Raw genomic sequence first — 23,950 nt, forward strand, 5'->3', positions numbered from 1 at the left:
TACATTAATGAATTCATCTGAAGAACTCAATTGGGTCTTCCTGTCTAGACTTGAGAAGTAAATAAATATTACTTAATGCATGGTATTCAATATAACAAACCCAATCACGTTTATACACACTTGTTGCAAGATGAAGCAAGCCAGCAATAACTCCTCTGTTTGCTGTTTCAGATTGACATCTGTACTTTGTCTAGTCTGCATTTTGTTACTCTGCCTGTTCCTTGCATGCAGCTGCTGTGATTGATACACTGATGGCAATTGATGTCTTTCAGAACAGGCCTCATTCAGTTATAGGAACAATAGGTCAAGTAAGCAACTGAACTGCTTGCTGTTGCATCAGAACAGTTACTTGAAGACAGCTATGTGTTTATACAGATCCAGGTGCTGCATAATATCTAAGAGAAACAAGCCCAGTCCACAAGTGAGACAATTTCCCCCTGCCTGGAGTCCATGATTTCTCTGTAATTGCACCTATTTGCATAGTTTTAACTGGCAAATGGCACTGCCCTCAATTTTGAAAAGCAATTACTCACATAAGTGGATGTTCAGAAATAGTAGGATTGCAGAAAGCAGGAGGCCATCCCTATGTTGGTCTCAGCTGTCCTAAGCTACTTTACAGAAAACTTAGTGCACACAATAAATAGTAATTAGTCTTAGTAACACTGGTGGTTGCTCATTGTTATCAGTTGGGCAGAGCAAGTCCAAAGCTGACACTAAGTTACCCTTTAATTTTTTTACCCTTTTGATTTTACTTTACTGGAATTACCATTTAACCAATGGTAGAAAGACACAAAAAGGACAGTAGAGGGGGAGTGATAGGTATGATCAATTCATTCTGTGGTTGAGGTATCAGGATACTCAGGCCCTTGATAAGAGCAATGCTACCACAGCAAGAAGAGGAGAGCTTACACAGCTCCTTATTCTACAGTCCCCTAAGTATTATCCAGAAGTAAGGAGTTCTTTCAGTCAGTGTAAAACACCAATTTTGTGATGCAGGATCTTGATCCATACTTTTGGTTAAAGCCCTTAAGACAATAACTAAGTGTCAAGGCCTACATCATTAATCTGTAGGCTCCATCAGCAGTTGTTTTAGGATTGCAGCTAGAATTAACAACAGCCATGTCAGTGTTTGTGACTGCAAGTGGGCATAGACACAGACAAACCTGCCTGCCATTCAGATCCAGGCCGGTACCAGCCTTTTTAAAAACAGCATAAAGAAGACCTGCAAGACTTTTTGTAGTGCGAAGTACTGCATGTTGAATTATATTGGAGAAAAAGTAGGGAATGATGTTTCAGATTTCCATTCTCTTTATTGCCAACAGATTTATATTTAAAATGCCAAGGTCAAAAAAAAAAAAAAGTAATAAATACTTCACTTTAGGCTGTAATAAATTAAAAAAAATTAACAAGGAATGCACTTTGCCAGCCACAAGTGTGGGTATTTTTGAAAAATAAGGAAAAAAAACAGTATGGCCATAGTTCACAGTTAAGCAACCAGAAGCTGCTTGTTACAATTATCCCCAACAACGGAGCTCTCCCATCCCTCCCTTTCCAGATCTGTATTCACAGTTTAACTCCATCAGAGATGCTCTCTTACAGAGCAAGCAGACACATTCCGCTCCGAGTTCAAGTCAAATATATCTTTAACACACATGAAGCAAGGAAAACTATGATCCGAGGAACTCCTTGTCACAACATTTTAGTCCAACAGTAGATTTAGGCTTCTAATAGATGTGTGCCCAGCACACTAGGACAGTCACATTTTCGTACCACCACACATCCATCATCAACATACTAGTTGCTCCACCATCTCCACTGTAGATTCACAGTGAGCAAGAGAGTCCATTTGGTTTAACAGAGTCAGTTCCTTCAGTTACATCGCTGCAGCAGCATGTTCAGAGCATATTCCATTCTGTGTTTTAGTTCCAATGAACAGCCAGAAACCAGAAGAGTTGTCAGACGAAACGTTGTGGATATCCTGTCTTCATTTATGTAGGTAAGGAGATACTCCTCACTCTGATTGCAAATTATGACTTTTGTGTGATCATGATAGAAGTTCACCTGTAAAAGAGAAGTGAGTTGCTGTTTGTCTACTTTCTCCTCTTAGTGTCTGAGACTTAGCTAGTTTTATTGCAATAAAGTATTTTAAGACATTTCCTCTGGTGATACTACCACACTTACTTGAAACGTGCCATCATTGAAGAGCATCATTAATGCTTTATCAGATTTGAGCCACTGTAAGAGGTAAAGCCTGGGCCTCCGTACATCTGTTAGGCTGGGCAAGTCTCCTCCCTAGGAAAGGGAGCAGACTATGTTAAGCACTCAGTTCACATTTAGTTTATTTTTACAGCTCAAGACCCTGAAGGTGCCGAACTTACATCCATGAGATTCTCCTCCATATAGTGAGAGAAATACTTCAGTACAGTTACTTGGCTAATGAACTGTTCAGGAGCCTCTGTGGCTGAGAAGACAGAGCATTGGCCAAGCTCAGCATAGTAGTGCACTGTCCTGAAAGAGAAAAAAAGAAAATAACATTAGTGATGAGAAACATATTTCATGTTTAAACTGCCTTAGTGAGTTGTTGGCTTTGTAATGATTCTTACTTTTTGTCTGGCAGAAGGCTCATATGCGCTCCATTGTTGAAGAGGACACCAACAGTGTGATCTGACAGCTGGTACCCAAAGCCATACTTGTTGGAGTAGTCCACCCATTTTGTAACCCACTGGAAGGATGCTGTCAGCAGTTCTTTGGGATTGCTGTCTGCTTCTGGCATGTTCTCCAAACATCCTCTCAATACTCTTGCAACTGTATCAGCAACGCTTCCCATGGTACTGTCTTCCAAACCTGAAAAGGAAGGATTATTAGACTGACAAGACCAGAGAGAGAGAGAGAGAGAGAGCGCAGATTTTCATTCTAAACCTTTCAGTTACCTAGATTAAGAAATTTAGCCTTAATGACTTTCTAATTTAAATCTTTCAAAAATATTGGATTTTACAACATCAAGAAATAAGAGGATAAAAGCAGACGTTTGTTTCAAGCTTTTAAGATATGAAGAAAATAAAGGTGGCATTTAGACTTAGAGATTACATTTTGCTGCACTTACATTCACTGCTACTGCTGCAGCTTCCCAAAGTTCCTCTGACTATCATCCGAATGGAGTCTCCAATCTGCTTAGTTTCTGGCAATGCTCCCGGCTTCGCCACTGTTGTGATAAGAGGCTGAGTCTCCTACAAGAGATGTCAGACATAAACATCAAACACAACACAAGACAAGGCTTATACATAAGTTTTGCATGGCTCTCTTGTTTCTCAACAAATGATAAATTCTAGGCAAACTGGTATTCATGTACAAAGAGCACAAAGTACAAAGAGCTGCCGGTAGACTGAGCTTAGAGCAGCACACCAGGTCTTTCCATTCTTCAGATCTTCAATTTGCATCTCACAGACTATTAATCAGTTCTCTGCTCTCCTGACCTAGCAAGGGAGCAGCTGTGTGCAGGTCTAAACACCAAATGGTAAGAGATAGATTTCAGCAATTTATTCTTTTAAAATGCCCTAGTTAATCATGAACTGAAGCCCTGTACTTGCAATATTGAGAAATAGCACCTGGCAGACAAGTTAACACACAGGCAACAGTGGAGTCTAGGCAGATACTATAATTACTCAAAAGCTAAAATTTATAGTCTCCCTACAAAGGCTACCATACCTTGGTGATGCTTGGTTAAGACCTCTTAAAACAACTCTGCTAATCATTTAAGCTTGATTATGTTGTGTACAGCCCCAGTTCTGATATGCAAGTCAAGTATAATTTAATTAAAGCTACTCCACCCAACTGTTACTGGATTTGAATTGAACTGCACTTGCATTTACCTCATCTGTCTTGTGTTTGGGGGCCTGCTGGGTTATCGATGTCTTCTTCAAATCATGTCTGAGCTTGTAGATTTCTTCATCTTCTTTAGCTAGCCTGTCTGCAATACAGGAAAAAAATACTTAACTCTGAATCTGGAAGTGCTATTCAACTATAGAAAGCATAACAAGTTAGCTGCAGAAAACACATTGCCTCTCTCCAGTAGCTTCTTCTAAGCCTGCCATAGTCTCCCAGAACAGTGATGCCATTATATACAAATCACTTATGAGACTAAATTTCAATAGATATTACAAACTAACAGATGACCAATATAGATATGGATGCTGTAAGAAGCATTCACATACAAAAGCTGGCATAGGTGGGCAGGCTACCACCTATACTTCTCAAGAAAGAGGACAAAACCAACCCAGGGAAGCTCTGACAGGGAAGCACAAATGTAAGTGTTCTGCTGCTATCTCACAAATGTACACTAATATGATACAGATGCAACAGACAGAGGTGGACTGTAGCAAGGCTTGAAACTTACTGTGTGTGTCGAAGTATCTGGCCTTATCCTTTTTACCCCCAAAGAGAGCAGCAGCTGCTTTTTTGAAGAAATTTTTAGCAGGACTTGATAAATGGAAATCAGGGACAGTGTGACAACAGCTTGCAGAAAGTCTATCAGGTGTAAAGCCCTGTGGAAATGCAATACAAGAAGTTTTTAGGCCACAGAGGGCATTTTTGTGTGGATTTTTTCCCACTACAATAGTGATAGTAGACAGTACAAACCTGTAAGAAAAATTCATGTCGAATTATTTCATCTAAACTGGGCCGATCTTCAGGGTTTTTTGACAACATGCTAGCTATTAAGTGTTTTGCAGGTGCCAAGAGAGATGAAGGCAGGCTGTATCTTGCTTCCCTTATACATCTGTATGTTTCTTTAAGATTTGTAGTCTCAAATGGGGGCCTTCCCAACAGCATTGTATACCTGTTTAAAGGCAAAGGAAAACTATTTTACTTTACACGCTCAGTGTACTTGTGTGTACAAGTACAAAAAAAGGCTTTATCTATCTCCCAACACTAAGCAGTTCTGCATTTGAGCTACACATGCACAAAGGGCTGTAAATAGATGCAGTACTGCATCCCCTTTGAACCCTCAAAAGCCTACACCAGTGATAGACATATTATATTTTAAAGGCAGTGAAGTACTTACATTACACAGCCTAAGGCCCATATATCAGATTCACAGCCGTGTCCTTGTTTGTTGAGGACTTCTGGAGAGAGGTAATTTGGTGTGCCACATATTGTTCTGAAAAACCAAAACCACCATAGAGCTGGTCAGTATTTTAAATAGAAAGAGGAAGGAGCTATTTTTCATGGGTCAGGTTTTCCTCTCAAGTTCAGACAAGAATTTGAGGCACCTAAAAAAGAGCTGTAGGAACTTTGATAACATAGATGTTTTTTCATTTTGTCTTCGTGATACAGGAGGAGCATTATCAGCAGTATTGGCTTTTGCTGTGGAACATGATTTCTCAGTTTCATATCAATTTGGTTTCATTTACTACTAGACTATACATTTTTGATGCTCCTACCTCCTCCTGTGCTCCAGTGGTTCCAGCCTAGCTGCCAAGCCAAAATCACCCAGTTTCAGTTCCATGTTCTCATTGATGAAAAAGTTACCTGGCAGACAAAGAAATTCCAGTTAGGCCATCTCTGGCAAGACAGGAATGCATTTGCCACAGGTGCTGAGTCATACTTTGTTCAAAGCCAGAAGCTAGCCAAGATTTCTTTTTTTTTTTTAATTAGGAATGTTTAATGTCATCCCTTAAGCACTATGAGTTTCCACTGTAAAGACAGACTAAGCTGATTCTACTAAACAAGCTATCACCATCCAAGGATAAAGTGGTACAATACTGACAGGGCTGGAGGAGTGTGTTTTGAAGCTGGTGATCTGGAGAACTTACCTAGTTTAAGATCCCTGTGTAAGATTTCCTGTTCATGAAGATACTTTAGCCCTGACACAATTTGCCTGAGGTAGTATCGTACTTCTGGTTCCGTCAATACCTTCCTTGCTTTTAAGATGTGAGCCATTGACTGCAAAGGAAAAACAAAGGCAGAAATGTCACTGACCATTCATGCACAAGATTCACCTAAGCAAAAGTAAATGAGTACATAGAGAAACAACAACTAAAGCCACAAAAATACCTTTTACACATCAGACATATAAATTAGTTGCAGATTCCAGGTAAGTAAATACTGGATTTCTCCCAGTTGATGCTCACCCTTCTACTGCAGTATTCCAGAAGAATGTAAATATTCTCTCTGTCTTCAAAGTAGTGGTAAAACTGCACAACATGTCTATGATTAAGCATTCTGTGCAGCTCAATCTCTTTATCAATCTGAAAAGAAGATAGTGGGAAAGAAGAAAGGTGTTGTTAGCCTTACTTCCACAAGGTTGAGCAGATAGCTCTATCAGAACCATTTCAGGAAAAGGGCTAGGCAATCCAGCACACAAAGAGTTTGAGCAGAAAAAAAAAAAAAAATCATTCATGCATACATACCTTCTCCCTTTGATGAGGTTTTGCTACTCTGCTGTGAGGAATGATTTTTGCAGCATAAACTTTATTTGTTGTCAAATCTGTCATCTCGTAACACTTGGCAAATCCACCCTAGAGAGACACAGGCAGGAGAAAAAAATGCAATTAGAGCGGGTATAAAATGCAGTCCCGCACTTAGTCATTCACCAGCTCATGTATTAGTCAAGAAGCGCAACTTCCTCAGCAAAGGGCAATTTTCTAAGAACAGGTTCTGGGTTCATCGTCTGTCGGAAGGCTCGCTCTCCCCACTCCCCGCATGCAACATCCAGGTCGTTCCCGCGTGCTCGCCCGAGCCGAAGGCACGACTCCGGGGCAGGAAGGGCGCTCGGACCTACCGCACCTGGCCCGGGCGGCGCAGGGCAGGTCGCGGGTGGCAGCGCGGCGCGCTCCTCTCTCCGGGGGAACGCAGCCCCGCAGGGGCAGCGCCCGCCGATCGCCCCGCCGAGAAGGGCGGCGAGCCGGGCACACCGGCCGTCGCCTCGGGAGGGCACGGGGCTCGCCGCGGCCATTACCTTTCCGAGCACCTTGCCGCGGCAGTAGCGCTTCCCCGTCGTGGGGTCGGTTATAACCCGGGAGACCTCGGCTGCGGGGTGGCCGTGCTGGTGCGGCTGCTGGTGCGGCGGCTCCTCCGCCTTCTTCCTGCGCGACTCGCCGCCGCCCGCTCTGCCTGCCGCTGCCTCGCAGCACTTGGCACCGCCGCCGCCCGATGGGTGGGCGATAGTCCGCAGCAGCTCCATCACCGCGCCCCGCCGGCTCCGTCCTGCCTGTCCTTCTCGGCCCCGCTTCAGCCACCCTGCACGTCCCACCCGCTCCGGTCTCGACGCCAGGCAGCGCCCCCGTTCGCCCCTTATATAGCGGGTGGCGGCTCCGCCCCACCGCTGAGGGGCGGTCCCCGCCCGGACTCCGCTCCTCCCGCCCGGCCCGGCCGGGCCCCTCCCCGCCCCGCCTCGGGACGGACCGAGGGGTGTTGGGCAGCGCCGGGCTGGCCTGGTCTGCCCTCCTTTCCCCAGCGGTGTGGCCGGAGCGGAGCGGCGGAGCGAACGGGGCTGAACCACTCTCTTGTCCTCCTGCAGCGACAGAGGCTCCTCTGGCCGCTACAGTCCTGTGTGGGAGCTCGACAAAGAGAGCTTCAGCCTAAGATGTGTTCTCCTCCCTCGAGGATTGCTGCGTGCGGGGCAGTGGGGGTTGGCGATGGACGATCCGAGCTGTAGCCCATAGGAGCAGCGTGCCTGTTGTTGCATGCGAAGAAGGGAAGGAGGTTGTCCCGCCTATGCCAAAGCAGCTCCACCGCAGCGGAGAGACGGGGCCAGCATGGAGCTGAGGCCCATGGGCTTGTTCAGATGGTGCAAATCACTGGTGTGAATGCCCCACTGCTAAGGGGCTACCCTGTCCCTCGCTTTGTAAGGAGAGCCCATGCCTAGGGACACCCCCCACAGCTGTCTGACAACAGTCAGCTCTAAAATCTCTTCATGAGCAGCAAATAAATCAAGTTAGAAGGCAATTGTAGTATAGGATCTCTGATCTAAGTGTTTGTGTACAGACAATTGTTAAAGAGTGAGCATGGTCTGGGAGAAAAATTGAAATGTGAAACAGTTTTGCATTTCTCCATTCTGAAGATGCAAAAATGCCAAAATTCATTATCTTCTTAGTGTGTTGCACATTTCTGAAGTAGTATTTTCTTGTTGGCAGATAGAATACTTTCATTGCTGGTAAAAATCAAAGACTAGTTGATTTAGTAGGATCAGCTTTCAGAGCATGTAACTGTGTAAGTTATTTCAGTGTCAGTCCCTGAAAATCTCTCACTTCACATCTTAAAATAACAGAATATACTTATTTTAGACTGTCAACAGCAGGATGCATGCCTTAACACACAAAGTCCCCCCAGCCAAAACCACCAAAAGTCTAGAACAACAATATTTGTTTACTTGTTTCTCTCCATAGGTATTGCATTAGGAAGGTAACAGTGCTCAAGTGTTAAATATACTGTATTGTGTACACTCTTCTTCTGCCCGTCTGCAGTTTTTTAATGGGCATGTGCTGCTGCATTCAGGTGCCTTCCTAACTCACTCTGCAAAGCCTCGTCAAGTCACATTAGTGTTACTAGTTATTAACCATAGGGGTAGAGGTAAAAATAAGAAGGAAAAATTGGTATACACAGACACTGTCCAGTCCTGTGCCCCCTCAGCCCTTAGTCTTACAGGCATTGACTTCCTAGACAAATATTCTTACCCTCACATAACTTTCTCCAAATTAGTACCTGTTTTTGCAAAATAAGTTACTTAATATAAACGTGATTTCTGTATGCTTTGTTTAGTGTCAGTACATTACTTTGGTCTGCTGCGCTGAAAGGCTTATGGGAAAAGGGGAAAATAGGCAGAACAGAAGTACACGTTTTCCCTCCGCTGGAAAGAAGTGGTACTGCACATGGTAAAAAGCAAATGTAAGGAAAGCAAGCTTTGTCTGGTAAAGGTTTAGGGAAGGTTGTTAAGCTTGGCTTTAAGAAGACAAAAGCACATGGTTAAAGCTAAGTACACAAAGTGTTCTGATAAGCAGGACTGGCACTATTTCTTCTCACCTACTTTGCTGAAACAAGGTATTTAAGCTGTGTTCCTTCTGAGTTGCAAAAGGCCATGAAGCTGCTGGACTGTCCCATGCAGCAGTTACTTGAAGATCGATTCTCTCACTTTTGCATAGGGAACATTTACCTAATACTTATCTCAAGGTGCCAAGTTTAACATACTATTTATTGTGAGGTTTTACAAAGCAAACTTGCTTTCTTCTAAAGGTTCTCTCTTGGATAAAATAACATTACAGTAAATGTTTGGAACCGACCTTCTTGCATCTTGCAAGGGAAAGCCATCCTAGCCTGCTCTCTGTAACCTCCCACTTTTTCTTCCAAGTTACAGTAGCAGAATGCTCAAGTGTACCTGCAGACTGCATGAGAAGCTTATTTGCAAGCTGGCTAAGATAGCAGCAGCTCTGTAGCCAAATCAGTATGCAGCATTACATTTTCCCTGCCAAGAAACAGGGCAAACCTAGCCCAAACTCAGGCCTCAGGCATGCCTTCTGTCTCTAGAAAAAAAGTAATCCTTATTCCTGCAACTCCATTTTGACACAAGTATACAGCTGTTCATAAAAGCCAAGTTACCGAGGGTCTGGGAAGACTGGGTGTGCATATATCTGTAGTTCAGATGAGGAATGGGAATTTGACAGAGTCAGAAACTGCCTGATTAACCAGGCTTGTGGGAAGAAGGTTTGTTCAGGAACTGCTTGTTCTTACCCTAACATTCTGAAAGTAAGGTGTTCAGAGACTTAAATTTCCAAATTTAAAAAAAAAAAGTTAAATCCTGGATGTCAAACTTCATGAATATTACAGAGCTTTGTCATTGTGTTCATGGCCATGATTTTGCCAGGGAAACAAAAGCTTTATATGAAATCAGGACCAACACCATCTACATGGCTTCCAGACTGACTCTCAACTGAACTTTCTGAATATTTGGTGCCACTAATATAATTTTCCCTCCCCAGTATGCTAATCTGAGCCAATTCAGTAAATTCAGCTCCTACAGGTGAAGACACAATTCCTACTGGGCTCAGGTGGCAGCCCAGACTGGTTTGGCAGGCAGCCCTGACCTTTTACCTGGCTGGCCTCATCATTTGCTTTCTGCTATCAGGTTAGCTGATAGCTCTCCTGCCTCAGCTTAGCTTTTGGTAGAACTACGTTTTTCATTTAGCTGGTCATGGAGTGCCCTCAGCTGCTGAGGAGAGGTTATGGCAGTCTTTCCTAAAAGAAGTGTATTCTACTTAAAGATGGGACAAACTAATGTGTTCCATGAATAGCATCTTCACTGGATATATGTATCAACATATATAAGCAGCTTCCTTCTAGAACATCACCATATAGAAAATGTGTTATTAAAATTGGGGCTTTTACACAAAGTTCTTCATGATCCTTTGTGACTTGTCTTGAGAAACTATTGCTAATCCTACTGCAATTTAGTCTTTATTGATTGACTAAGTCTTCTTTCTCTTCTTGGCTTATTCCCTAACTTATCCTCTTAAATTTCAGTTCCACACCAGCCTTTTCTCACCACCCCATATGGGTCTCTACATTCTCTGCTTTTGTTTTCCACACATTCCCTGTTCTCCAGGGCACTTGTTCTGTTTCCAGTAAAGTATTCTTTTCCAGAGTTTCTAGCATAGGCATCCTTAACAAATAAAGTATAAAACACATAAAAATTGAACTAAGTATAAAATTAAACATTTGCTCTGATGCTGCCATGGAGTTTCAGTGTGTCACTTCCTTTGCAGGATTTTATTGTCATAGATTGTCCTTACATACAGGTATGATACCATTTGTTCTCCTTAAATCATTGCAGAGCTAGTGCAAAGCACTTGTTTCTGCTATAATTCATGTATTTTAATTTTCTTTGTTTGAAGCTTGGCAACATTTCCAAAGACCTAAATTCTTTTGCAGTTTCATTTGAACTGATCTACTAATTAAAAAGCAGGCAGACTACCAAGAGCTTAAGGCAATCATATGTTTTCCCAGAAAGATCTCCCAAAAAAAAAGGAGGGTGTTTAGGGCAGTGGTCACACAGGCTGTGCTAGATTTTAGTTCCTTCTGGAGTGGTGCCAAGGTCTGTTCCCTCCCTGCCTGTTCAGCGTAAGCTCCTTGGGGCTGGCAGGAAGAAAGGCTTGCAGTTGTGGTGGTTATAGGATCCCATATTTGGTCCCCAAAGACACAGAACTCTATTTTTTTGAATTTAATGCATACTTACATGGTCAGGATGGATGGATGGCTCTGAAAGGTGTTCCCCCAGTGCAGTGATAGAGTATGAAAATAACATAGCTCCAGCCAAGTGTCAGTGTCAAGTGAAGACAATGTCAAAGAGACTCACCTTCCTCCTAACCCTCACTACTCTCTCATTCTTTCCCTGTGCTGCTTGGGTTGAATAATGTCACACAGCTTTATTTCAGGCACTAGCCCCTGCCCTCAGAAAGTGCAGTAACACTTTCATACAGTATCTACTTCTAAAAGTGAAGTCAGACCAGAGGTTTGCACATTGTGTTATTTTTCTCATTTTTTTCACAGCTTGACTTGTTTTTCTTGCATATGCCAGACCAAAACAAAGATTATCCTGACCTCAAAGCTGCAAAAGTAAAGACTCTAAAGCTTTTGCCTTTAAAGGTTTTAAAAGAGCGTACTGTCAGATACATAATTTCCTTCAATGAAATTCTCTATGTCCACTATTTTCCACCTTTAAATGCACTGAGCAGAAACAAGAGTGCAAACTGTATTACCTATCCATAAGAAACTGTTAAACCTAATGAGCACAAACACATGCAAATATTTCATTTAGTGTCCTGTAGGAATCACAATAATTCTTCCTTTTTCTGCAATGTGAACCTTCCTAAGTGCTCACTTAGTTAAAGAGGATCTGTCCACAAGATATTTAGGGAGATATCCTGGCACTGTGTCCACCTGATCTGCCATCAGCACCTTTTTCCAGGACCTGCCACTGCTTCTGATGATTTTTGGTATCCCATTTAAGGTGCTTGAAACTCTGTGAGTCCAGGACTTGAGATACCGCATGCTGGTGATACAGTTGTTATGGCCAGAATCAGCCTGCCTCCTGAATAAATGACTGCTAGGCCCATTATGCAACTGCATCGATCATGCAGAAGGAACAAAGATCTGTGTGATGGTAAAGCTTCATGCCCAGTATTAGAGACACTTAGCTTCAAACCTGAGGAACAATCGGAGTAGTGTTTTATGCCCTAAAAGAACTGTCTAGAATCTTTTGTGTTGGCTTTTTTTTTTTTTATTTAGCCCTTCTCAATGCCCAAATATCTTACACATAAAACCTCCTTGTTAAAGGAAATAATGCCAAAGGGTAGTCAAAATCCTCTAAACAGAACAAAGAGGTCAGTACTTCAGTCAGTATTTTTCCCTTTCTGATCTCCCTTACCATTTCTAATTTCAGTCTTCAAGTACTGCAGGATACAGGACAGGACAGCTGCTTGCCAATTTGGCTAAGTGCTTATTTTCTTTCTATGGATAGAATAGCAGCTTCCTGAATCCTAAGGGCAGAAGTCAATGTTACTAATGCTCAGATAACACAGACAACACAGGAACAGAGTTATGAGATATATGATGTAAGAGCCTATGTCATAGGTTATCTGTCTCCGTGACACTCTCTTCTGTCAAGAACAACCATATCTGTTTTTTATGCATGTACTGCCAGTATCTAGATGTGTACAGGCCACTTCTGACTATGTATTATAAACATGAAGCACAAGAGGAGAACGTTTAGGAGATTGTAAACATTTGTTGTCTTATCTTTAATCAACTAGGATTGTAGAACAAAACAGATACAAAGAACCAAATGTTCTGGCAAACAGGAGTACAAGTCATTATTCCTAATCCTCAACAGTTGCAGCTAATATTCAAACAGAGCAAGATAGGGATGCATGTCTTAAGGATGGATATGGAGAAACTCTGGGGAGTATGAGTTGAAGGTAGGAGAGTTGAGGGACTACAGAAAAATGAGTTACTGCATAATTGGATATAAGCCAACACTTCCTATCATCACTGTAGGTACAAGAGGAGCTCATTGCTACCAAAGCAAGATGTGCCAGAAGCAATCCTGAATAGAGCAGAGTAGAGAGTCTATGGAAGAAAAAGTGGGCTGAAAGCTGCCATTGTCAGAGGCAAGTGAAGCAACAAACTTGTCTGTGAAAGAAGGACATCCTGTCCTCTCTTTCTCACTGGGATTATATTAAACCTAATTAACAATTATTATCTTTCCTAGATTTCTTCTATACACCACTCTAACATAAAACTGTATAAATTAAAATAAAAACTGTAAAATTAAAAAAGCATGCAGTAAGGAGACTTAATACCATATGTTACCATCAAAATCTTGACATGACAGAGGCATGTATTCAAAGATTCTGTGGAGAGCTAACCACACTTTTCAATAAGCTCTTTTCTGTTTTACATACATCAGAAGCTTTTCTAAGTGTTTCTTACCTTGTGTTTTATATTGATAGCTACAGTTTTTCCAGGTAAAAGTACTTTCTACATTTATGTAAATATTTAAAAGTGGCTGGCACTAAATTTAGTTTATTGGAGTTACACTTGTCCTGACTGCTGATCTGAAGAGTTGGAGCATGTCATTAGTAAAGTCAGTGTCCCAAATGAAAATAGATCACATACTGATCAATAGCCTCTAAAGAAAGCTAAGACACCTAGGAAACAGAGACATATAAAGTCTGGTCTGCTGGCCTCTTTAAGAATAGAAATGAGAGCAGGTGATATTTAAGACAGAATGGATAAAAGAAAAGATGAACAAAAAGGATGCCCTAAATAGCTAGATGTGAAAGTGAAAATCCCCACTAAATTTTTTTCAGCAACTCACTTTGATCCTTTTGTTCCAGCATGCCTTTCTGATTAAAGCTATTGTTAACATCAGCCATCCAGGAAAGGTGGGTGTATGGCCAGTGCCATACTTTCCTTTTCCTGAATTTAGCTGTATGGTCCACCAATGACCAAAAACCTTAGACAGCTATTGGACATCTGCTTTTTAAACTAGAGAAGCCAGTACTTTGAGTAAAGCTACTCATTGGTGGGAAAAAACCTACAGGCAAATGTTTTTGACTAATGCAAACAAAGCCAGAACTATGAGAAAAAACCTACTGGCAAAATGATAAATACACTAGTCAGAAGGGTAAATACTGCCCTCCAGGCATGCTGCCATGACAGACTAGACACACAATGGGGAGTAAAACATCTGTATACCTCCCAGCACCACAGCAGATGCTTTTCTGCACATCTGTGCTGAGAGGAGAGAGTTAGGACTACCCAAAGGGAACGCAAAAATTCAGTTCCAGAGCTACAGACTGACAAAACCATTTTTTTCCAACACAGGGGGCATTTGGGGAAAATTTTAGTTTTATCAAATCTTTAATTCTATTTCAAATTGATGTTTTATGCAAGTTTTGGTTGTGGGTTCTCAGTTGGCCTTTAATGTTCTGTATTACTTGACATGCAGCAGTTGTTTTTAAGTTTTGAAAGCAGTTATTATTGGCACAGATCAACTGTAGCAAATTTATCGTGTAACACATACACCACACTTCCATGTCTGAAGTGCATAGTAGTGCCCCAGAGCAAAATAACGCAGAAAGATAACACTCAACAGAGCTTACAACAAGTTAAAAACAAGAACACCAAGTAGTTATGGCAGCTGTGCAATGCAAAGAGAAGCTTTGGCATCTGGCAATGGGTGAGCCTTTGGAAAGGAAGTGAAATATTGCAAATACAAGTTTAGAAACAGGATGTGATAGCTTGGCCTACAGCATAGATTATTGGATTTTTGTGATGGGTCTGAGCTAATTTTAGCTCTCATTTCAAGTAGAGCAGATCACTTCCTTCAGTGAATGTGTAGCAGTGACCTTCACAGTGAACTGTGAGGTTTCTCCTATCGAAGTCTGAATTTAGCTTCAAAAGTTTCTGCTTCTATTTTGGACTTTCAGAAGGGCTGGTGTGCTAAAGAACTGTCTCTTTTTTTAGATATGTCAACTCAAGTTTATGAAAAATATTACCTCTCCCTTGTCTGGTTTATATATTTAGATTCTCATGGCAGAGATTCTGCCACTAGAAGCTTCCTGATTTTTTCTTAATTATCTCATTACTGTTAGCCTTAGATGACAGCTTTAAGATGCATAGAATCAGAAAACTCCTGACTTAAAGAGACATGGACAATTTTCACTTATCTGTGAAGCAGCGACAGGGAGTCACGATCAGCATGCCAAATAATACCGAATTGATAAGTCAGATGAAGGAAATTCTCCAATACACACTTGCATAAAACATACCTATTTTTAAAAAATCAGGGCTCCTTGGTGGTGGTGCTTCTGGCTAGATGTATGGTACTTACGGAAACTTCAAGAAGAGCAGTACTAATTGAGAGAGGGAGAGAGTGTGCAGTCATGAGAAACTCTGGTTCCTGCCCTTTCAGCAGTAAGACAAGGAGTTCACACTTGTACATGCTTTGCAAGAAAACAGGAAAAGGTCACCTAGGTGGAAAACAATGTGGTGAATGTTATTTTTCAAGTATCTTAGAGCACTTTAAAAGGTGCATTTGTGGTTGGAACAAATGTTTTCAAACCCCATGCAGCCCTACAGTCTTGGAGAGGAGTGGCTTGAGAGCTGCTCAGCAGCAAGGGATCTGGGGGTGCTGGTTGACAGCAGCTACACATGAGCCAGAGTGTGCCCAGGTGGCCAAGAAGGCCAGTGGCATCCTGGCTGGGATCAGCAATAGTGTGGCCAGCAGGACCAGAGCAGGGATTGTCCCCCTGTACTCAGCACTGGTGAGGCTGCTGGTTCTGAGCCCTTCACTTCAAAAAAGACTTTGAAGTGCTGGGCTGTGTCCAGAGAACAGCAAGGCTCATGAAGCATCTAAAGTCTTATGAGGAACACCTGAGGGAGCTGGGAGTGTTTATCCTGGAGAAGTAGAGGCTCAGGGGAATGAATTCTCATTGCCCTCTACAACTGCCTGAAGAGGCAGCGTCACTGAAAGGAGGTTGTTAGTAAGGTGGGGTCCAGTCTCTTCTACTGTGCCTACAGTGAGAGGACAGGAGGAAATGGCCTTAAACTGGGACAGAGGATATTCAGATTAGATATGAGAATCAATTTTTCCACTGTCAGGGTGGTCAGGAACTGGAACAGGTTGCCCAGGGAGGTGATGGAATCACCATCCCTGGAGGTGTTCAAGAGGCGTCTGGATCTGGTGGTGAGTGATGTGTAGTGGTTTAGGGATTTCAGTGGTAGTGCTGGGTTGACAGTTGGAGTGGATGATCTTGAATGTCTCTTCCAACACTGATGAGTCTATGATTCAGAGCTATCCTGATTTCAGTAAGACTAGTCCCCATGCATGTCTTTGTACAGAAAGAAACAAAGCAGGTAAACTGCTTAACAAGTTTCTCTGATCCGGAAGTGCAAATGCCCCAGTCTATATGCATTAAGAACTTAGGACTTTGTTGGACTTCATTAGACCCAGACTTGTCTCTCTCATATAAATTCAATGCCTTGCCTTGCCTTGCCTTGCCTTGCCTTGCCTTGCCCTTGCCCTTGCCCTTGCCCTTGCCCTTGCCCTTGCCCTTGCCCTTCCCCTTCCCTCTCTCCCCCATTTTTAACCTGTCTTACCTTCTTTTAGTCACTGCGTATCTCTTATGATTTTTAGTTGAGTGATATCCTCTGCTTCACTGATTTCTTAAGATGGTATCCTTGAGTCAACCTCTTGGGCAGCTGTCAGACCATCCTCTGCAGTCTAAACCAGCAGCCTTGGGGTCTCTCCCACTTGTATTAATTCAACCTGTTCAGTTTGCTCTGCAACAAAGTTCGAAAAGCACAACCATCTTTTACTGGAGAGAAAGAAACACTCAGAAGAGTCTTGAGGAAAAGATCAAAACTGGCTTTTTAAACATCAGGAAACAGAATACGCAGAAGCAAACAGCAAGTTAAGCTTGTGGTGAGAGGAAGGGAGAGTAAGAAACAATATAGCCAGTGGAAAGAACAAAACAATGTTCTTTCCACTGTGTACAGAAGAGAAACCGTATCAGAAGTTGTTGCTTTACAAGAACTTGGTGTCACAGACTAAGCTAGATGCATTTTAAGTTTGGGATCAAATCTTACCTGAAGTAACTCCTAAGTGCTTTCTCCCAGCTGTTTGAGAGGAGCAATGTTTTCAACAGTCCTCCTGTGATACTGTATCAACCAGCATTTACTGAATTGCAATGGATTTAGAAGGATAAGAATATTATCGAGAGAAAGCGGGCACACCTCAGTGAGCCCCAACAGGCTCAGGAACTAGGAAACCCTTTGTTCTATGAACACTAAATATAAGCTGCTTGGTCTGTGGGCATCATCCTGTTCCTCATGAAACAGCTATTTCATCAAGGGAGAAAAGCAGTGCCTGTGAGGGACTTGAGACTCTCCAGATAACAGTTATAATAATACCCACCAGCTGCATTTTCTCTCAACATTTTTGTTTTGTTAATGTTCAAATTAGTTACAGAGGTGAAGGGATGATAAAATATATCACCTGCTTTAGGATCTTATGAGAAATTATGAGCAGGTCCTTTCTTAGGGACTGCAAAAGACTGATTCGTTCAGAAAGGAAAGTTCTAAGGTGTTCATCTATAGTCTCATTTTGTTGTATGTGTGCCTTGTGACTTAAACCAGTATTTTCTTCTAGAACTATTGAGAAATCTTTGTGCCTGGAGAGTTGTGCTGACCAATCTGCTCAGAATATCTGAGTTACATTGCACCAGGGCCAGAGACTGTGTGCAGTGCAACTGGGGAACAGTTGTCCAGACACAGAGAGTATAAAACAATTAATCATGAAATTCTCAGTTTGGAGTTAACATTGGCTGAGTTCATTTGCTGAGCAGTGCAGGGATAGGACAGATCATCTTGCTGGGTGCATAATACTCGTTTTTTTACCATTAAATAGGACCCTGTTTCAAACAGTATGAGTCAGGAATGACTAATGATATATGCTCTTTCCATAGCTGTGTTGGGCTCCAGAGCAGACAGACTTCTGGTCTTTCCTTCAGGCATGGATTCTTCCAGGTCCACAGCTATGACCCACCCCCACCCTCTCCCTGCAACTGAACCGGTGTACGCTGGCCCCATTTGGCTGGTTCCTCACAGCTCCATTCTCTCATGGTTCAACAGGCTGTGACCAGCAACTACCAAGAGCCTGCTTAAAGCACACTAAAAATGCTTTAGCAGAAAAAAATAAAAGTGCATAATGCAAGGGGACAGAAAATGAAAGAATAATAGGAGATTCTGCTTGTGGTTTTTATCTAAAGGTAAATAGTTGTAATTTATACGCCCACCCTTTTGGGGTATGAAAATCTCCAAGAGAGTGATTCCCACTGATGTTTCTGCAGATTCCCTCCTAACAATAATCTCCCGTGTGGGACTTAATGGCTTTAAAATCAGCTGATCTGCAATGTCATTTAAGTGTTTCCTAAGAGGAGTGTATGACAGTACACGTCCAGCTCTTAGGTGAATGAAGATTGGACATTCTATTTCCCACCAAGTCCTACATTCACCATAAATGCATCCAGCTACCATTTAAAAGCTCAGCATTAACATTAACCTAAACATGTAACTAAAAATCCTTTAAAGCATGCCATAAAACTCCACATTTGCGCAAACTCACCGAGGCACAAGAATTTCGTCTGTGCTCAGTTGCAAAGAACATACAACTTCTTTTGAAATCCCTAACTGCAAATGTAAGCAAATGGTTCCTTTCCCATCAATGTGATGAATATACTGAATTTTGTTTTTCCTGGGAATAAGTACATAGGACAGAGCTACTAGTAACTTTCCTAAGAACTGTCTTGCCATTTTTCATTCGAAAGGGACGTTGAGTATCTCTGTTAGCCCAGCCTCCCCTTCTGTAGCTCATCAGAAAGCATGGGTACTTTCAAGGTGAGAACACCAGAAATTTCTCTTTCTCAGCACTTCCCTCTGAGCAAGGGAGACATGTTTCATTCTCCCTCTCTGGCTCCATGGAACAGTAAAGGAAGGCAGCCAGCTTAAGCAAAGCTTGAGTATTTTCAGCTGCCTATTTCCGAAATGGAGCCCAATGTTCTCCATGCTGTGAAGCACAGATACGTGAACAACTGTCATTCCAGGACTGGAGGAATGCCTTATGGCATCCTCAAAACGAAAAAAAAAGAATCCTATGATAGTGTGGTGGTGCTTCTTCTCCCCTAGGCCACTCTGTGATGTCAGGACTGCTCGTGAGGCCCTCCCTGATTAACAGCTTCTGGGCAGCTCAGCAGAGTTGAGCTCAGCAGAAACTGTCTATTCCCAGGACCTTCTGTTGCCTAATGAGCTCCTGTTTTCCAACAGATGGCCTTGGAATGTTATTTTTGTCTGCATGGTAACCTCAGTGGGACAATGTTATTGGACTTCTGAGTAAAATTTTTGACTTGGATTGCATCCAGGGTTGAGATTGTCTGATTACTAAAGCCAATCATCTCACAACCCCATAGGCAGGGGCCCTGACTGAGGCACTGTGAACTCTCTTGGGCCACAGAGGACTGCAGACAGCAATCCTGTCTCTCTGGGATGCCTCTCAGAGCTTACCATCTCTCAATTTTGTGATACTCAGAGTACTGTTGCCAAAAGCTGATGATGGAGCCTGGGCTGACACCTCCCCACTCCTCAAAGCTCAACCCCTGCCTGTTGAGAAATGCAGAGGCATTTTAAGTATTTCACTGAACTCAATGGGAATTTTTGACAGGTATCTTTGTACATATTGACATATACATACGTATATCTCTGTCTGTGTGAATGCATGTGTGAATTGATTTAAATGCCAGATGATAAGTCTAGTATGATTATCATCATCTAAGGTTTTTTATCATTATTTCTATGCTTAGAGTATATCCTATTGAATCATTTCATAAATGTTAAATTAGCCAATGATTAAGTACTGCTAAATCCCTATTTCACCCTCAGCTTTTGCATCTCTGGTGTCTGTGAAAATCATTTAAAATTGATTCTACTCATATTTTCCCTTGTGTGTTTCATCTATAAAGTAATACAGTGAACCTTTCTGTCCAACTTTGTCACGCTTAAATCTTTATTAAACCTGCTTTTGCTGACAGCTTTGCCAGTGATTCTTTAAGGTACCTAGATCATTCATGACCAACAGCAGTCCAACTAACTCCCTGAATTCAAATCCATTTCAAGGCATGAATAAACACCTTTTATTCTAACATTTTCTCAGTTCTACCTCTCTACATTCAAGTGGAACATTGTGCTGAGAGGCAGAACATGCTGTGCTCTCCCCTAAAGCAGGTAGTTTCCTTCCAGCTACTTGGTTGGCAGGTCTGAGGGATAAAGGTATATTTCTATTCTCAACAAGTGGCTCATTCTCATGTAATTAATAGTCCCAGTGCCCACAGGTCAGATACTTCTTGTCATACATGAAATCCCTAATTAGCTTGGTCTTTGCATGTTAAGTGCCTTAATTAGTTAATTTTGAGTTAAACAGCTCTTTTAATTGAATGATAAAGTTAACCCATCAACCCAGGTACAAAAATCAAGCCTTATTATTAGGGTTTCACTATCAAACTTCATTATTAGTGTTCTCACTTGTTCAAAACAATGCATTTGCACTAGTCCCAGTTAAAATTCCCAGTTAAAAGTTTCCTAGTTAAAAATCCCTTTTTCAAACTTCAAACCACTTGCACACTGTACGAGTTGTTTCTCCTATGTTCATTGTCTGCTTTTGTGGATGTTTTGGGAGGTATTAGATGTATTTTAGTATGTTTTCAAGTTTTTGCTTTGCACTTAGTCTCGGGACTAACTCCAAAACCCCAGTTTCTAACAGCCAATTGCTGTTTTTGAGCCCCATAGCCCTTATTCGGCAAGTAAGCTCCACGGCAACCTGAATGTTAATGAGGGCATGTTACCACCCTTACTTCAGCTGTTACCACCCCCCTGACAACGATGAGCCATTGGTAGACAGAGATGATCTGTCAAAAGGAAAGCACCAATCACTTTGGACCAAAGGGGCGGGCTGTGGGCGGGCTATGGGCGGGCTGTGGGCAGACTGGGGCGGAGCAAAGGCACTATAAAACAATGATGCAACCCTCAGAGCAGAGCTGAGACCCCTGCAGATCAGCTGTGGTGGGTGCCAGTGCTGGGTACTTAAGCCTGACTCCCATCTAGGAGCCTTTAATAATTTTTCCTTTTGACTTTTAGACCAGCTAAAAGTCAGCCCAGCACTGCAAGTTTTCTTTCCACCAGAGGTGCAGTGCTGTCTAAGCCTGAAGATCTCTAATCCCTGCGCTCCTGGGGCATACCTCCTGAGCCACTAGGATCCCAAATTTTTATATTTTTGTAATTTCTGTAATTTTTCAATTCTTCCATTTTAATAAATTATTTTAATTTTTTCTAAGAGTTGTCTCATTCCTCACACTTCTCTAACTGAAACGCCCCTAAAAAGTTTGACTGATGTTATCCATCACTTTACATGAAATATGTAAATTGTGACTGATGAATGCCAAAGTATAATAATTTATTGTGTTTTCTTAGTCAGTAATGATTATGTGCATGAGGGAAGACTAAAGGAAGTTTTTACAATCATCAGTATTAGAAGGTGTAGCTTGGTGTTACAGCTATATTTTCAGCTCATAATTGACCACACTTATGTTTCTTAATACACAAAATATAGTAGCAGGGCTAACTTCTAGTCCTGTTTTGAATATTTATCTGTCTGAACATATTTAGTGCTCCAATAGATCTCATATGCTTTAAGATATAACAGGAAAAAAAAATACATGCAAAATTTAGAGGACCTGACACAATATTTGAATTTTGGCATCAGGAAGACATGGCACAGATGGAGAGGGACAATGGATTTAGGGACCCCATGTCTTGACTCTCCATGTGAAACTGTAGTAGGTGGCATTAAAAGGGACCTTTTAATCTGAGCCCCAAACAATCACAGAAGTCACAACAACTATCCCTACACATAAGACCTTAACAGCTTTCTTCCACCTGTGTTCTCCAGCATTTTGGAAAACACTGACTAATGTACACTTGCAATATTCATGCAATATCCGTCGTTTGTCAAAACAGAGCAGTTTTAATGCATGTTATTAAACAGGTGCTATCTGAGAAGATAATCACAGTTTGACGTGTAATTGAGGTCCTGTTTATTGAGGCGGATTATAAATGATAATGAGGACTGGGGCATAACCATCTGCTTTTGGATGTCCAGCTTTGGTGAGCTATTGAATTCAATTTTTTGCCTCATACAAATATTAATCAAAGCTCCAGTACCCTGATTTATTTTTTTTTCTTGTTTGTGTTTTGATCGAAAACTTAGCAGCAAAAGTTATGCCATTTTAGAGAAAATTCTACTTATCCCAGCATGACAGACCCGCTGAGAAATCCATCTTCCCTGGGAGTATGAGCTCAGTGGTCCCCACTTTCTAGGACCTTCTGGGAACTACCACCCCCATCTTTCCTTCCCTATGCACCTGAAGCAGCCAGCATGGAGGCACTCCAGATGGCATACCTGTGAAGGAAATTTTCTGCTACATCAGTGGCAGGAGGTGCCACTATCATCTTGGGGTGATAGTAGAGTTAAAGTAAACATCCTTTGTGTTATAAGAAAGCTAAGGCAGAAGAGAGACTATTTTTAGCAGGCAAACATTTGGACACTGACATCAGAACCTGGTGTTGTGAGGTATACACCAATATTAACAGTACAATGTTCCTTATCAGGTTTCATATTGTTTAATATCTGCATTTGAAAATGACATTTTCCAGTTTGTTTACTCAGCTCTTTTCTTCCCAATTTTATCTGTTATCAATTACAGTTGGAAGCAATAAAAGCCCAACAGCACAAAGAGCACTTTGTAGCAGTCAATCACCCTCCTGTTAACAGCATTCCCCCTACATTGCATGGCTGTTAGTGATGTCCAGCAGGTTGCTGTTCCACAGAAATAAGAAATAAACCAGGGTTGAACATGATCAATGTCTTATCACTGAAGACTACAGCTTGCTTTGTTAAGAAAGAAGGAATATACATACCAAGAAGGGGTTCTATGGGTATGTTAACCAGAAAAGGAAGGTCAAAGGAGTAATGGCCTCTGTTAAACAAGGCTGGTAACAAGGATGAGGAGAAGGCTGATGTACTCAACAATATTTTTGCCTTGGGCTTCAGTGATAGCCTCTCCTCCCACACTTATCAAGTGGATGGACAGTAGGATGGGGACTGGGGGAGCAAAGTCCCTCCCACTGTAAGTAAAGATCAGGTTCATTACCACCTGAGGAGCCTGAGTGTACAGAAGTCAGTGGGACCTGGTGAGGTGCATCCCAGAGTCCTGAAGGAAATGGGTGATGTAGGTGCCAAGCCACTGTCCATATTTGAAAATTCACGACAGTCCAGTGGTGAAGTCCTGTGTGACTGGAAAGGGGGAAACATTGTACTTATCTTTAACAAGGGCTGCATCCAAATCAGCGTGGCCAGCAGGGCCAGGGAGGGGATTCTGCCCCTCTGCTCTGCTCTGCTGAGACCCCACCTGCAGTGCTGCATCCAGCTCTGGGGTCCCAGCACAGGAAGGACATGGACTGGTTGGAGCAGGTCCAGAGGAGGGCCTGAAAAAAATCAGAGGGATGGAACACCTCTGCTATGAGGAAAGACTGAGAGCTGTCATTGTTCAGCCTGGAAGAGAGAAGGCTTCAGGGTGATCCAATTGTGACCTTCCAGTACCAGAAGGGAATCTACAAGGAAGATGGAGAGAGGTGTTTTACCTGTGTAGTGACAGGACCAGGGGGAATGGCTTTAAATTGAAAGAGGTCAGCTTAGACCGGATATTATAAAGAAATTCTTTACTGCGAGGGTGGTGATGGACTGGAACAGGTCTCAGATCTGCTGAGAGAAGTTGTGGATGTCCCATCC

General features: G+C 42.2%; 1 protein-coding gene across 1 annotated transcript; it reads right to left on the bottom strand.

The window, feature by feature from the left end:
• Positions 1–1,290: 1,290 nt before the first annotated feature.
• On the bottom strand, positions 1,291–7,252 carry PLK2 (polo like kinase 2). The gene is made up of 14 exons (XM_069001588.1): positions 6,956–7,252; positions 6,408–6,515; positions 6,129–6,245; positions 5,811–5,940; positions 5,439–5,526; positions 5,060–5,155; positions 4,636–4,834; positions 4,394–4,541; positions 3,870–3,967; positions 3,104–3,227; positions 2,604–2,844; positions 2,379–2,508; positions 2,182–2,292; positions 1,291–2,061 (listed from the first exon to the last, which is right to left on the bottom strand). The coding sequence occupies exons 1-14, from the start codon at positions 7,178–7,180 to the stop codon at positions 1,870–1,872; spliced, it is 2,007 nt and encodes a 668-aa protein (XP_068857689.1). The 5' UTR covers positions 7,181–7,252; the 3' UTR covers positions 1,291–1,869.
• Positions 7,253–23,950: the final 16,698 nt, after the last annotated feature.

This window comes from Aphelocoma coerulescens (assembly GCF_041296385.1).
Source record: "Aphelocoma coerulescens isolate FSJ_1873_10779 chromosome Z unlocalized genomic scaffold, UR_Acoe_1.0 ChrZ, whole genome shotgun sequence".
In the NCBI taxonomy this organism is placed as follows: Eukaryota; Metazoa; Chordata; class Aves; order Passeriformes; family Corvidae; genus Aphelocoma; species Aphelocoma coerulescens.

Excerpts from the sequence above, each read along its gene's own strand:
- PLK2 (XM_069001588.1), bottom strand. The coding sequence starts at position 7,180 with ATGGAGCTGCTGCGGACTATCGCCCACCCATCGGGCGGCGGCGGTGCC. Across the intron at positions 4,835-5,059 it reads TGGGCCTTAGGCTGTGTAAT|GTATACAATGCTGTTGGGAA; the intron begins GTAAGTACTTCA and ends GCCTTTAAACAG. Across the intron at positions 2,293-2,378 it reads TGGAGGAGAATCTCATGGAT|GGAGGAGACTTGCCCAGCCT; the intron begins GTAAGTTCGGCA and ends TCCCTTTCCTAG.